Source organism: Balaenoptera ricei, chromosome 3 (assembly GCF_028023285.1).
Source record: "Balaenoptera ricei isolate mBalRic1 chromosome 3, mBalRic1.hap2, whole genome shotgun sequence".
NCBI classification, from domain to species: Eukaryota; Metazoa; Chordata; class Mammalia; order Artiodactyla; family Balaenopteridae; genus Balaenoptera; species Balaenoptera ricei.
In genome coordinates, this window is record NC_082641.1 from 180,398,364 (window position 1) to 180,413,668 (window position 15,305).

Genomic DNA, 15,305 nt, shown 5'->3' on the forward strand with positions numbered 1-15,305 from the left:
CACGGACACTCGCTACAACGTGGATGGACCTTGAGACCACAGTGCTCAGTGAGAGAAGCCAGACACAGAAGGACACACAGGGGTGATTCCACTGATGAGATATCCACAGACAGAGAGTGGCTTCCCGGTTGTCAGGGGCTGGGGAAGGGGATGGGGGTGGTGCTCATGGGGACGGGGCTTCCTTTCAGGGGGATGAGAATGTTCTAAAAACACACAGTGAATTGTACACTTTAGAAGGGTGGATTTTATAGTGTGCAAATAATATCTCAATTAAAAAAAAATATTGACCCACCAGCCATTTATGGAAAGAGCTAGCCAAGCCTTGGGTCAGGGTGTGGCCAGTCAGGCTGGGCTCGAACCCCGGGTCTGCCACCTGCTTGCTCTGTGGCTGGGGCAGAGGACATTCCCTCTGAGAGCCACGGTCATACTCTGTCTTAAAAAAAGACGTGATGGGACTTCCCTGGCGGTCCAGTGGTCAGGACTCAGCAGTTTCACTGCCGAGGGCCCAGGTTCAATCCCTGGTTGGGGAACTAAGATCCTGCAATCCAAAAATAAATAAATTTAAAAAAATAAAAATAAATAAAAATGCTCAAAGGGGTGACGCCAGAGCTCTGTGGGGTCACAGTAGAGTCATCGAATCTGGGCGTGTAAATGACAGCAGGGCCTGGTCATGGCAGATGCCACTGGGTCTCCACATATTCGTATTATTAAAGGTGCCGCAGCGTGGGCATGACGCACACCCACAAACACAGTCACTCGGAGACAGGGCGGCCTGGCGGGAGCCCCCGGTGACCACTGCCCCCCTCCTCTCCACAGGGATCGCCCGGAGCCCTCACCCGTCCTCGGCGCTGCACTTCCCCACCACGTCCATCCTGCCCCAGACGGCCTCCACCTACTTCCCGCACACGGCCATCCGCTACCCACCTCACCTCAACCCCCAGGACCCGCTCAAAGATCTTGTCTCGCTGGCCTGCGATCCGGCCAGTCAGCAACCTGGACCGGTGAGTTTGGGGGGCACGACCTCCCTGGGGCCCTGGCGCGAGTGTCAGGCAACCCTTCCTCTGCCAGGGCAGCTTCTATTTTACAAACGGCGGGGTCCGCAGCCCCTGGAGCCAGACCGGGTGGGAATTCAGGCTTTTTCAGATGTCTGAGCGGATGGTATTTTAGGAAGCCCCCAAATCAAACACGGTTACGGCTGAGCTCAGGCCGCCTTTGGCCAGACTTCCACCAAAGCTTTTGGTGTTCGGAGCCTTTCAGATCTGAGAACCGTGGGCGAGGTGGTGGATGAATGAATGCGTACTCGCGGCAAATGCGGGGAGATGCGTCTAGGCCGCCCGTGAAGTCCAGCAATGCTGTTTAGGAGGCGTGGAAGGAAAGCAAGTGGGTACACAGTAGCCTGAGGAGGCAGGGGAGGCATGGCGATCCCAGGATGCTGGAGGCCTGCGGGGTCAGGCGAGCACCGGGCACCCACCAAACTCGTCCCGGCCGCGCCCACCAGGCCGGTCCACAGCCCTGGGGTGGACGGCAGCCCGAGGCGGAGGGGGCACCCGCCGCCTTAACCACCTGTCTCTCTGTTCCCCCCAGTTAAATGGAAGTGGCCAGCTCAAAATGTCCAGTCACTGCCTTTCTGCTCAGATGCTGGCACCCCCGCCCCCCGGGCTGCCGCGGCTGGCGCTCCCCCCCGCCACCAAACCCACCTCCGAGGGAGGAAGCTCGTCGCCGACCTCGCCCTGTAAGCACCCGGGAAGGCGTCCCCGAGGGGCCCCTCCCCTCCCCGGCCCTGCTTCTGGGGTCGGGGTCTCAGGCCCAGCCCAGTGGGTACTGGCGAGTTTGGTGGGTCCCCAGACGGAGGCCTGGGGCCCACGTGGTCAGGTCCACACAGGGCCAAGGCAGCCTGAGGGGATGGCCAGGGGCAAGTCTGGGGTCCACCCCCGTTGGCCGAGTGGCCTGGGGCCCCCGTGTCCCCGCTCTGGGCCTCTAAACCCTCTTCCATGCAACAAGCAGCTGGCAGTAGGTGAAGATCTCAAACTGGAGGTGGGAGGGCCCGACTCGGCCCTGAGAAGCCTTTTGTCTGCGGAAAATGAGAATCTGTTGTGGTGATGGTGGTTTTAAAATCAGGACATCTCACATAGAAATTCCAGAGTTCCGGATTCTCCAGGGAAACTGGCCCCAGTGGGCCCTGTTCCTGCTGGTAACCTGGGCTGGGCCACATCTTTAGACAGGACACACCCTGCCTGCCCACCTGACCCCAGGAGGCCCTGGGTTGGCTGCCTCGCCTTCTACAACTTTCTGCTCTCTGGATGTGGGTCCAGGTGGTAGCCTGGTGGGAGGCCCTGGCTTGGTCTCCTAACCTGCTAGAACTTTCCACCCTCTGGATGTGGCTCCAGATTACGGCTCGCCAGCCCCCAGGGCACCTCCCACCCCACCCCCCTGCCAGCCCCCACCCCAGTCCAGGGCTGCTCCAGGCTGGGAAGAGGTTCCTAGAATCCCCATCCTGGGGTCTATCTACCCCATCAGTGGTGGCTCTGCCCCCAGCCTCTCCCTAAACCCCCTTCCTCTCTGAGTGTCTCTCTCTCCCTCACTCCCCAGATGAGATTCCTCACCCCACCCAAGCAGGAGGGGCCAGCCCTTCCATCTGGGCCCCATCGGCCCCCCTCCCCGCATGCAGCACCCCAGTATTTCTTCCCCAGCATCCACTGCCTGCCGAGACCCGGGGCAGCCTCACGTGCAGACGGGCTTTCTCCAAACACCATGACAGAGCGCAGGGCACTGGGTTGCAATCCTGCCCCTGCATCTTGCTCCCTGTGTCACCTTAGGCAAACGTCCTCCCCTCTCTGAGCCTCAGTTTTCTCAGCCGCAAAATGGGAGAGTCACCAGAGGGTGGTGGCGAGTGAGTCAGTGCAATAGATCAGGGAGAACATTTAGCGGGAGGCCGGGCGCAGAGGACAGAGTTGGCATGTGGCGCTGGTCTTCACCTACTCTCCCTGCTTTCTCATCTGTGAAATGGGCATAATGATCACGTCTGCCGCGTTGAGGCTGCCGAGGGTTAAAATGGGATGGTGCCCAGTGCCTGGCTTACAGTGACGCTTAATAGACGAGGGAGAAACATGGATTTCTTCTCCTTCCCCTGCACTGGCTTCTGAACTGCAGGTGCAGCCTGCTTCCCACCACCACCCCCAACCCCGCAATCCCCTAAGCCTCACCACCTCCCACTTATCTGCGCTCTGGTGGAGACCACATGGGGACCCTCCCCCCACCCCCGTCCCCTCCCCAGCCTGGGTTGCGAATCATTCAGTCACCGGCAAAACATGGTGCGATTAAAATATAATCATATATATATGTGCGCACACACAGCCTTCCCCATGCCCTCTCCAGGAGGGAAATTAATAAATAAAACGCCCTCAATAATTCATGGCACCCCACGCGGTGGGATGCAGGTCGCAGGAGCAGGATGGACCAGGCAGTGGAACACTCTGAATAATTCACAGGCGGTTTCTGGATTATGAAACTTTCATCCTGCGCCTTCCCTCTCGGCAGACACCTGCCCGCGTGACCCCGGGGGCCCGAGACCGTGGGCTTTTCGGGGTGCCCGGACCATCGGGGGAGGGCGGCAAGCTCGGAGGCGCCGGGTGCTGGGTGTGAAGGCCTGGCTGTGTGACCCTGGGCAGCGGCCACCCTCTCTGGTGCTCCCGCGCCGCCCCCGCGCTAACGGGCTTTCGGTCTCTCTCCTCCCCGCAGCCTACTCTACGCCCGGCACGTCCCCTGCAAACCGTTCCTTTGTGGGATTAGGACCAAGGGATCCAACGGGCATTTATCAGGCACAGGTAGGGGCCAAGAGGCCGGCTGGTGGGGGGGTGGGAGGGGCAGGGCAGAGGGGCCGGCCTGGGCGCGCAGGGAGAGGCCGGCCTGCTGGGTCCCGTGCCGCTCCCGCCAGCCGCACCCCTGGCACGGTGGCCAGCCTCCCAGCCCCTTCCAGGGCCTCGAGCCCACGCCCGGGGACGTGGTATGGCCCCAAATCCTGCCAGGGGACGCTCCTGGCAGAGCTGCTGTGGGGCTGGGGTTTTCACCGCCCTGGCCCCATTTGTACCTATGGGAAAGACTGAGGCTCGCAGAGGCAAGGGGATTTGCCCAGGATCACACAGCGCGTCAGCCCAGGCTTTCAACCCCCCAGCCTTCATCCCCTCCCACGCCGGCCGGAGGGAGGGACCACAGGAGAGGGAGGTAGGGGGTGCCAGAGGACCCCAGGACGCCAGGCGCAGGTGGGAAGCTGAGGCAGCCCATGGCAGGGGGCGGGGCCTCCTGGTAGAACATGCAAGCCCTCCCCCCTGGCTGCAGCCTGCGAAGTGGGAGTGGGGCGGCAGAGGCGGGGTTGGCACCACCGCAGCTGAGTGTGCACCAGGGTCGGGGGCATGAGGCTGGCTGAGGATGAGACAAGGAGGCTCAGGGAGGAGGAGTGAGTTGCCTGAGGCCGCACAGCAGTGCAGGGCAGAGCCCCGATGGGTCTGGAACTGAGACTCATGGCTCCCAGCTTCCCTCGGGGTGGGAGGTGGCCTCAGCCCCTGCCCACGTGTCCCCGACCCCCGCCTTCGGGCCGGGGTCTACATCTGTGTTGCGTGCAAGCCGGGAGTGTGTTGGCGGGGGGTGTTCAAGGGCGGTGGCTGGACCCCAGAGCCGTGCTCCCTGGTGCGTGTTGGGGAGGGGGTCACGGGATATGAAACAGCCAGAGGGCAGCACCAGCTGCTGCAGGCCCACTGAGGCCCAGCCGCACAGAGAAACCTCTTCAGGGCTCCCCAGCTACTCCAAATCCCCAGAGCCAGAGAGTACGGGGATTTGTGGGGTCCCCAGGGGTCAGGTTCGGATCCTCAAGCCACTCTGGGAGGGTCCCCTGCATTGGAGTTCATCGGGAGGGGCTGACCAGGCCCAAGGAACCTCCCGCCACAGCCTGGGCCCCTGGCGACCGTCTGAGGCTGGCCAGGTTGCTGCTGGCAACTCAGGGGGACAGAGTGGGTGGGCAGGACCTGGCTATCCCCCTCCCTCCCTGCCCAGACTTTAGCTGGGGGTGCTGGGGTCAGGGCACCAGGGCTAACTGCGGGGAGCTCTGAACCTTAGTCTCTTCTTCTGGCCTTGGGCACCTCCTGGGAGTCTTTGAAGGGTCTGGAGCATTAGGGGACCAATTTTATCCAGAAAGGGCACTGAGAGGCCAAGACCACCCCAACACACCCTCGCACACCCAAAATATAAGTGTCCTGCTTTACAGAGCCCCAGCCAGGATCCAGACAGAGGGATCACTTGGTCAGGGTCACCCACCGAGTTGGGGTGGCCCCAGGATTCCCCACTTTGGGTTTTGGGTTCTGTCCCGGCCTAGACTAGACACCCCTGCCCCCCGCCCCCGGTGCTCAGGGAGCTGGGCGTTTCCTCTCCCACCCCCACCTGACAGCCCTCCCCGCTGGAGGCTGGGAATGTCCTAATTGCTGCAGAAAGCAAAGCTAATAAAAGTGACAGGGAGGGGACCCTGGCCCCTTAACCCTTCCCCAGCCTCCCCCCAACCCATTGTCAACCCCTGCATGGGGGGATGGGGGACCACCCGGAGCCAATGGCCTGCAAGGGGGGGGGAAACCAAGGTGCCAGGGAGGGGGGCACCTTTGGTCACCACCCCCCTCGGCCAGCAGGCCCCGCTGGGGACCCAGAGAGAGTGGGTCTGGGGCTGTGGAGGAACCTGGGGGTCGGGGGGCGCATCCAGGGCCCTGCCTGGGTGGGGAGGGGTAAGAGCCTGGTGTCAGGTAGAGCAGGGTGTCCAGGCAGGGGGATCAGTGCTGCCAAGGGCTGGAAATGATGGGGAAACAGCCTGAATGTGGAAGACCTCAAATGTGGGCTTTGGCCTGGGGGCCAAAGGGAGCCACTGAAGGGACGAGAGGGAGGGAGGAGCACAGCCAGGGCTGGGAGTTGGAAAGAACTTTGTGGGGCTGGTGGGGGAGGGTGGCACGGAAGGTGACAGACGGATGAGAGACCCCAAGGCTTATGGGAAAGGCGAGGCCCCCCCATCTAGGTCTGATGGAGGACCCCGCCAGCACCACGCAGGCAGGACCACCAGTCCCTGGACCAAGGGCGCCCAAGTCCCCCAGTGGGTTCAGGCGCCCCCACCCCCACCCCCGGCAGACCCCAGAAGGAGGGAAGCGGGGAGGAAGGGGCCATGAGACCCGCTCCCCCCTCTTGGAGCCCCTGTGCAAAGGGCTCAGAGCCCAGAGGCCTCTCCTTTCTGGCCCAGTCAGCACTTCCTCCGCCTTCATTATTCCTGGCCAGTTGGCTTTCCTCTGCCCCCACCCCCCGCCCCTGCCCCCCCAGCCTGCAGCGGCTACTCTCCCCGCACCACGTGCCCTTCCATCTCCTGCCCTCCCCGCAGTCAGTGCCTTGCCCCCTGATCAATATCCTCTCCCCCAATCAGCGCCCCTCCCCCAATCGATGTCGGTTGATCTCTCCCTGATCAATTGCCCACCTTCTTCATTCCCTCCACCCCCGTCTCTATCCATCAGTCCCCCCAGTCCTGAGCCATCCATCACTTTGGCCCCCAGAGTGGGGCTCTTGTGGGCTCTGGCACCCCCGCCCCCTCCCCTGTGTGAAGGGGTCCACCCGGCCGAGCATTTTACACCAGAAGCCCTTTGCCCATCACGCCCATTCAGCAGATGAGCAAACCGAGGGCCAGAGGAATTTAAGCCACATGCCCAAAGCCACACTGGTGGCTCCAGCCAGGCCAGGGGGATGCCAGAAGAGCCCAGACCTCACTACTGGCACCGCATGGCCTCCGTCTCCCCCTCAGCTGATGGGGGACAATGTTGAGTTGAGGGTGCCCCCCCCCCCCCACTGTTACGGGCAGAGAGCCTAGGAGGGGAGGAGGCAGGGAAAGGGCCTAGGGGAGGCCGGCCACCACCAGGGAGGGTCACGCCCAGAATCTGTCTGGTTGCCAACGGAAACCAGACATGAGGTAATGGCCAAGATGAACTTGAACTTGGCTGGAGGTGGGGGGCTGGGAGCCATGGCGCCAGTTCGCCAGTTCGATGGGATGGCCCAGCGGCTGCAGGGCGGCCTGGTTGGAGGGGGTGCGATTGATTTACAGCAGGGGGCAGGGGAGCAGCGCCACTGTGACCCCAGCGGGGTGGGGATGGGGGTTACCTACCCCCAGGCCTGCCCCACACAGGCGAATTGGATGCATATCCAGGGGAAGGGTCTGTACAGCGGCTTCCCTGTGGAGACCCCGGCCAGAGCTGTCCGTGCAGACCTGGCCACCTGACCCGGAGCCTCAGTCTCCCCCTCTGGAAAGGCCAGGCTAAGGGGTCAGCCCCAGGCAGGGGGACAGGCGAGGACTGAGGCCTCTCAGGCCTGAGTTCGAATTCTGGCTTCTCCCCTCCCACGCTGGTGGACTTGGGCAAGTTACTTTGCCTCTCTGAGCCCCGGTTTTCTTCACTGCAAAACGGGGTCAGGGGGCAGTAGTCCCTGTTTCATGGGGGTTCTGGGGGAACCGTTAAATGGGAAAATGTCACCCTCCGCGGACAAGGTGGGCAGATCCCCTCCCCTATTTTATACTCAGGGTAATGAGGTGCGGGGGTGAGGTTGCCGGATTTAGCAAACAAAACCACAGAATGCTCGGGTAGATTTCAATTCCAGATAAAGGATTTAAAAAAAAAAATTTTTTTTTAGCATAAGTATATCCCAGAAGTTGCATGAGATGGACTTAATACATTAACAGGTTTATCCATAGTTTATCTAGAATTCAGATTTCACTGTACATCCTGAGGTTTATCTAGCAGCTCTGCTTAGGGGCAAAGTCACTTGCCCAGGGTCACCCAGCAGGTTATGCCAGGTCTGGGATAGGGGAGACAGAGGTCCCAGGTCCCAGGGGGTAGGGGGGCCTCAGTGGGTATGGGCAGTGGCTGGCGGAGCCTGACCCCCATCTCTCTCCTTCTCTCTCTTTCTCTTTCTCTGTGTCCCCCTCGGCCGCCCAGTCCTGGTATCTGGGATAAGAAAGATTTCTTCCCACGCCCTGCTCCTTCGTCCAGGGAATCGAGGGGAGCCGCACAGCCGGCCCCCGGCCCACGTTTTCGGTGGCAAGCTAGAGCAAGCAAGAACACCCCGCTGACTCCCAGCCCGGCCGAAAGACAAAACACACAGACACATAACACACAGGAGGAAAAAAAAAAAAAGAAAAAAAAAAAAAAGGAGAAAAAAAAAAAAAGACAAACGGGAAAAAAAAAAAAAACAAAAGAAAACCACACATAAAAATAAACCCACCCAACCAAGAAGATAAAAGGTAAAGATGGCAACGCTTCGGACTCTTGGGATGCCGCGGCCGGACGGACCGGACCGGAGGGCCAGGCCCCACCGCCCCTGGGAGCGGGCGCTCGGGGCGTCCTAAGTTATTCATCTCCTCTCGCTGCTGCTCTGGGAGGGCTGGCTGCCCCCACCTCCGCCCTGGACCAGGTGAGCGCAGCCTGGTGCCCGTGCCCGGCCGACGGGGCAGGACACCCAGCGAGGCCGCCTCTCCCGCGCGCCCCCATCGCCACTGCCACCGGGACAGTGTTTGCCAAGTGGGGAGGCAGCCCCCGGGGGGCCGGCGAGGACCCCGGCGGCAGGCAGCAGAGGCCACCGCGGAGGCCGGGGTGAGCAGGGGTGCGACGGGGGCGGAAGAGGGTTGCGGGGAGACCCCGGGCGTCGCCGGGGGACAAGGACGCATGGCCAATACTCTCTCAGGAGTGCCGCGCGGTTGTGGACCTCTCCGCCCCGCCCCAGAGCGCGCCGGGGACTCGGTCTTTGGTGAAGCCCCGTGTGCCGGCCCGGTTTGGGAGACATCTCTATGCAAATGACCCCCAGCCCGCCCCCCCCCCAGGCATAGGAGGCCACCCTAGCGCACCCCAGCCCCCGGGGGAGGGCCCCACGTTGCACACACTGTAAGAAATGCACTTTCCGAGGAAGGGGCTGGGGGCGGTGGAGCGGAGGGGCCCGGAGCTGCTCTGGACTTTCCATCCACCCAAGCCCTGAACGGGGAGGACCCCACCACCCCGCTTAGCCCATGGAGGTGTGGGAGGTGAGAGCGAGTGGTTTAAGTGCCTGATTCCCACCGCCCGCCCCCCCTCCCCTTTGTCCAGCTGGGACGCGAGTGGCCGTGGGCATCCTCCAACCTCCTCCCCCGCAACCCGGCCCCTCCAGTTGCTGACCCCTCATTGCTATGCCCCCCCCCCCAGAGCTAGAGCGATGGGACCCCGCCCAGTGGGCCCAAGGGGCAGAGCTGGGCATCCCCCCAGCGTCCTGCCGTGCTGGGGCACGGGGGTGGGATCTGGGGAAGGCGATGTGCCCCCCGTCAGCGCCTCCTCTGCCAGTGCCTTACATCCTGGAGCGACACCCCCTCCCTGGTGCCTCCCGGCCCAAAGGGGGACCACGGTTTGCACTTTCATCCCCCCACCCCCCGCCGAAGTGGGGCACAGCCGGGAGGTGCATCGCAGCTGGGCCGCCAGAAGGAGAGAAGGCCAGGCCGGGTGCAGTCCACGTGTGCCTGGACAGGGCAGGGGGTTCTGGCTGGGGGCAGGGAGGGTCAGCGCCTCGGGGCTCCCTGCAGCCTTGTAGGGGGCCTCCCATCTGCTAAACATTTTCCGTTGAGCCGCTCCAAAAACACTAAACCTGGGGCCACCGGGTGCCCCCTCACCCCAGCTGCCCGGCCCCATCCATGCCTCCACCCCGGGATGGCCATCTTGGGTGGGGAGCCTGGGAGGGGGTGTTAGGTGTTCTAGGGTCACCAGGCCCAAACACAAGGACCCCTCCCGGCCCATCCGTCTGAACCCCAACTGGCCTCCTCCATGCCTGGCTCTGGGGAATCCTGACGTCCATCCCCGGGCCCAGGCCAAAGCCATGGCCCTGGGCAGGCCTCCGCTTCACCCGCTCCCAGCCTGGCCCTCCCCTCCCTCTCCCGGTGAAACCCCGGTGCCCCGGGGCCTGGCCAGCCTCCCCCCACCTCCCCAGACACCAGACTTTCCTCCTCCCAAACCAGCCCAAGGGGCTTGGCGAACCCACTCGATCATAAAGAGAAACGATCCCTCCCCCCGAGACCCTTCCCCACCAGCCCCACTCCCGCTGTCCGGAGGGGTTCCAGAACCCTTGGTCCATCCCTCTGTCCCCAGGGCCCCTCCACTGGGTGGCTGTTGGGGACCAAAGCATGGGCCGCTCTCCGGGAGAGCAGGGGGTTGTGTAGTTGGGGTATCCGGAAAGCTTCTCAGCCGGGAACCTTAGGGTGAGGGTAGGTGGGGGAGGGGAGGGGGCACCTGGCAGCCCCCAGCTACCTAACTTTGCATGGTGCTTAGTCGAGGATTCCTGTGACCTGGCTCCTGACGTCAGCTCGCGGCGGCTGAAACTGCATGGCGAATGATACTGGCTCTATCTCCCTCCCCCAGCCCTCCCCCAGCCCTCCCCCCCACTCCCTCCTCTTTAAAAGAAAAAAAAAAAGATACAAAAAAAAAAAAACCTTAAAAAAATTCCATGTTTCCTAATTTGCACGAAATTTTCTACCACATGATGTGCCTTGCCTTCCAAAAATAAGTATTACCTTTAAACAATATCAGCGCACACAGATAGCTGCATGCACTGCTCGTGTAGTTAAAAAAAAAAAAAAAAGACAAAGCAATGACATGAAATAAAAAGTAAAAATTGAAAAGGGATGTATTTCTATTTGTAAAAAAAAAAAATTAAGAATTAAAAAAAAGAAAAATCACATTGCTTAAAAAAAAAAAATCACACGCTTAAAAATCACATTGCTGAAAAAAAAGCAATCCACGGAACAATCGCCCCACGGTTTGCTCCACCCCCAGCCCACCCTTGGCCGCGTCTCCATGTCTCCTGCTGCATTGGGGGTGCCCCCTGGTGCTCTGCGACGCCCCCCCCAGCCCCACCCTCGGTCTCCAAAGGGGTTGTTTCCGAATCCCCTGCCCACAGAGGCTGGCGGACAGACCTCAGGGGTGTCCCCTGACACCGGGCAAGGGCTTCTCCCCTCACCGGGCCACAGGCCAGCCCCCCAGACGCCACGCATGCACCCGCAACCCATGCGGTCCGCCCATGGGGCGGCCGCCCTGCCCACAGCCAGACTCCCCACCCCATCCCACCTCTCCTGCAGGCTGGCGTCCCCCTGGCTCAGGGTCAAATCGCTGTCCCGCCCCCAGCCCCTTCTCCCCCTGTGCAGCCCCCCGCCTTCTTGCCAAAGGACCCACCCCACCCCACCCCTGGAGACTGGCCTTGGGTGGCAGGAAGGACCCTCCTGCCCTCCCACCCAGTTCTATTACGTCTTCCAGCTGTAACTGTGGAGGGGGGTCTGGTGTGAAACAAACAAAAAGACAAAAACCGAACCCAATATATGCAATATTTGTCTGTCTGTACCTGTAGGTCTAGTTCAGCCATCGGAGGCCCGGCCGGGGGGCCAGGGGGCAGGGGCAGCCGGAGGCACCGCGTCCCAGGCCCTGGCAGGGGTGGGCAGGGGGCTGGCCGTGCTGTTGTCTTCTCCTCGGTTTTATTTTCTCGTATTTTCCTTCCTTCCTTTCTCTGTCTCTCTTTCTTTCTTTTTTTCCCCAATTTCCTTTGCCTTTCACTCAACCAAAGCTGAGACAGTAGCAGTTAGTGGGGTGTCCAGGCAGGAGAACCAAAGGGCCGGGTCCTCCAACCTCGCCACCTCTGGCTGGCCGTCCCCGGGCCCCTCAGACATCTCCTCTGGGGATCCACCAGGCAGACGGTCCCCATTCATTCCCCGGCCACCACCTCAGACTTTAGAATTGTCTCCAGAGCCGGGTGGGGCCTTGCAGACAGGCCCGGGCTTTCATCCACCACCATACGTTCATGTCATGTTTTCTTTCGAAAAGTCACCTCAGCAAGCCCCAGGGGCCAGAGGGAGAGCCCAGACCACGGCCTCAGCTGGGCCTTGACACTGCCCTTGAGAACTGCCCTTTGGCCTGAGAGCCCAAGGCCATGCTTGTCAGTTTCCATGGGGGCTGATTTCTGGTTTTCATTCCCTGCCCGCCCCAGGGAAGTGGGAGCAGCCAGTGGCACAGGGAGTGGGTGGCCCGCCCCTGCAGGACCCCTCCCCCACGGGCTTCACCGGGACCACCTCACAGCCCGCACTCCACAGCGCCCCGGGCCCCACAGCTCCGCCCTTCCTCGCCCCCAGCTGTGCGTCAGGATAAGGCAGAAACACTAGGAACCAGCCCGCTCACCTGCCTTTGCAGTTTGGGTCGATGCCCGGGGAGTGGGGCAGGCAGGGGGTTGGGTGTTGTTTTTGTTTTTTTTTTTTTGAACATACATGAAACTGACATCTCAAACCTGCGGCTCACTGGCCCATTGTCCATCCCATACAGAGTCCCCCAGCCTGACCTTGGGGTCCAGCCCTTGCTGTGGAAAAGACTAAGGAGACCTCCCCAATATATGCAAATTGCCCCCATCCCTCTCTTTGGATGAGGGAGGGCACCGGACCCCAACCTGGGTGGAGAGGGAGGTGTGGAGAGGTCAAGTTGACCTGGCCCTATCTGACTGGGGCGGGGGTCCGGGGTGCCCCGTGCCCAGGTCTGGAACCCCGGTTCTGGCCGAGTTCTGAGCCCAGATTCCCACCCTGAGCTAGACAATCAGACCGGAAAGGAACCTCAGAGGAGACAAGGGGCGGGGTGGGGGGCTGCTGCAGCTTCAGCCTCAGCGTCCCCCTCCCTGCTCCGGAACTTTCTCTCTGTCCCCAGAGACAGCAGTGTTCAAGAGCAAGCAGATTTGGCTGGACAGCGGCCAGTGAGGCAGGATCCCGGGGCCCGGAGCAACCGTCCAGACCCCTGGAAGAGACAGCACACAGGACCCCCACACACGCACCCCTCCTCTGGCTTCTCTGACGGTACTTTGACCTCCAGCGTAGGGCTATACTATACATTATATATATATATATGTGTATAATTTTGGAATTTTTTTCTCATAATACAGATTATACAGTGGCTACTTTTTATTTTGGCCTGGATTCTCTGAGACCCTGATTTTTACTTTTTTGTGGGGCGGGGGGGAGGGAGGGTGATGGGCGAGAGGTTCCAGAGACCCATCCTCAAATCCAGCATCCCCTGCATCCTCCCATCTTTCCCTGTTTCTGCCACTTTGGACACTTCCTGAGGGTCTCATCTCCACACTGACACCACCTCTCCGCCATCCATGTATCCCTAAGCGTTTCAGAGTGCGTGGGGTCCGAGCTGGCCCCAGAGGCCCACACTCCCCCCCCGGCCCCTTCCCCGGGCAAGGCAGGGAGACAGACCCAGAGCGATCCCAGCAGGACTTGTTGCCAGCGATACCAAAACAGACTTTTCCCAAGCAGTGCCTCACATGTCTGCTGGTGTGGCTTTGGGGTTCTCCTCCCCCAGTCCCTGGGGGTCCCCTAGGCCTCAGGAAAGAGGAGGTGGGATCCAACAGGAATAAGGGCTCCAGGAGAGGAAGGAAGTCCCACACCCCCCAAGCTCCCACCCTCCCTACAGCCCTGCCTTCACCCCACCTGGCTAGAAGGGGACCCACTGGAAAAGGGACAGGAGCTACCTCAGCCCCCCCTCTAGTGGTGAGCCCCCAAAGCCCATCCCAAAAATGCATAGACATCCCATCCTCCCAATCTTGGGCCCCAGCCAGGCCCCCTGAAACCAAAGCCCCTTCACATCCAGGGGTCCTGGCCCCTACCCCCAACTTGTCACCCTCCCACCCCCCAGGGCCGCACATGGGGGCGGGACAAGCCGTGTCTGACGGACAGAACACGTGTCGTTGGGGGGAGGGACGACAGAGAGAGGGGAGAGGGACCCATTTTCCTCTCTGAATTTTCTTTCCTTCTTTCTCTCTTTTTTTCTTTCTAAAATTTTTGGTGGTGTTGCTGTTAATTTCCTTTTCCCTCTGAGATGTTTTTTGAGGGGTTTTTTTTTCCCCATGTTGTATTTTACCGATATTACCAGGATAGTTTACTCTGCTTCTCGCTTGCTGCCGCACACACCGGATACAACACACACGCGTGCGTGCACACACACACACACACACACACACACACCCCATGCTCATGAACCCATGCTGGGAGAAGGTTCGGGCCAGGCTCACTGCCCTCCTCCTCCTCCTCCCCAAGGTGGGGACAGGATGGGGGACAAGGGGACATCTGAGCAGACCCAGGCCCAACCTTCTCCTTGCCCGGCTCCCCTGCCCTGCGCCCTCACATCATACTCCGATCATAACCTTGTATATTATGCAGTCATTTTGGTTTCCGCCGACGCGCCTACCTAAGTACCAGTTACAGAAAGTGACTCTGGCTGTTATTATTTTGTCTGTTTCCCTATGCAAAAAAAAAAGAAAAGAAAAGAAAAAATGAAAAAGGGGGGTTCCATAAAAGATTCAATAAAAGGCAAAAAAAAAAAAGAAAAAATGTATAAAAATTAAACAAGCTATGCTTCGACTCTTTCTAGCTGTCTTGGGTCCTCCTTTCTGTGTTCCATTCGGACTGTTCTGCGTTCCGTACCAAAGTGCAGGGAAGAGGCTGGAGGGCAGGCGGCCTCAGGAAACCAGTCCCGGGATTCTCCCAGAGTCTTTGATCAACAAATTCCACGGGCATGTGTGGAGCACCTGCTCTGTGCCAGGCACAGGGAACTCCACCTCCTACCTGGCTCCAAGGACAGAGCCTGGCACACAGTTGGTGCCCCAAAAATGCACAGAATGCCTTCCCTCTTTTTTTTTTTTTCTTTTCCACCTAGCAAACTCCCATTCATTCAGCAAAGATTTCCTGAGTACTTGCTGGGTACCAAGTACTGGGGACACAGTGGAGAACAAAAAAACACCCCAGATGATCTGCCTTCCTGGCACTTACAGTTCCAAGTTGGGAAAATGGACAATAAACAATAAAAATAAGTAAATGTCGGAGGACGTAAGTGCCAAGGAGACAAATGAAGCAGAATAAGGGATAGGAGAGTCGGCCTCACATGAGGAAGTAATGTTTAAACAGAGATTTGAATAGAGGGAGAGAAACAGCCCCCTGAAAATCTGGCAGAAGAGTTTTCCAGGCAGAGGGCACAGCCCATGCAAAGGCCCTGGGGCAGCACCATGCCTGATGTGTTGGAGGAACAGCGAGGAGGCCCGCGTGTCTGGAGCAGAGTGAGCAAGGGGGAGAGAGGGAGGAGGGCAGGGCAGGGAGGGGACGGGGTAGGTCAGCCAGGGCCTTGTGGGCCACGGGGAAAACTTGGGATTTTACCCCAGGAGGGAGGTGGGAGCCCCGGAGGGCAGTGAGCAGAGGTAGGACAGGA

At 60.3% G+C, this 15,305-nt stretch overlaps 1 protein-coding gene and 1 pseudogene across 5 annotated transcripts in view; both read left to right on the forward strand.

Annotated features, from left to right (window-relative positions):
* Nucleotides 1-9,043, forward strand: part of NFIC (nuclear factor I C) — a 64,981-nt gene extending 55,938 nt beyond the window's left edge. For 2 of the 5 annotated variants that reach the window (XM_059918797.1, XM_059918796.1), the window contains exons 8-11: nt 817-1,001; nt 1,585-1,732; nt 3,739-3,824; nt 7,998-9,043. In XM_059918797.1, coding sequence (XP_059774780.1) covers nt 817-1,001; nt 1,585-1,732; nt 3,739-3,824; nt 7,998-8,015 — 437 coding nt within the window. In that variant the 3' untranslated portion in view covers nt 8,016-9,043. The remainder of the gene's footprint in view (nt 1-816; nt 1,002-1,584; nt 1,733-3,738; nt 3,825-7,997) is intronic. The other 3 variants (XM_059918801.1, XM_059918798.1, XM_059918800.1) reach the window with 3 other exon arrangements.
* On the forward strand, nt 8,309-14,469 carry LOC132363495 (basic salivary proline-rich protein 1-like; annotated as a pseudogene).
* Nucleotides 14,470-15,305: the final 836 nt, after the last annotated feature.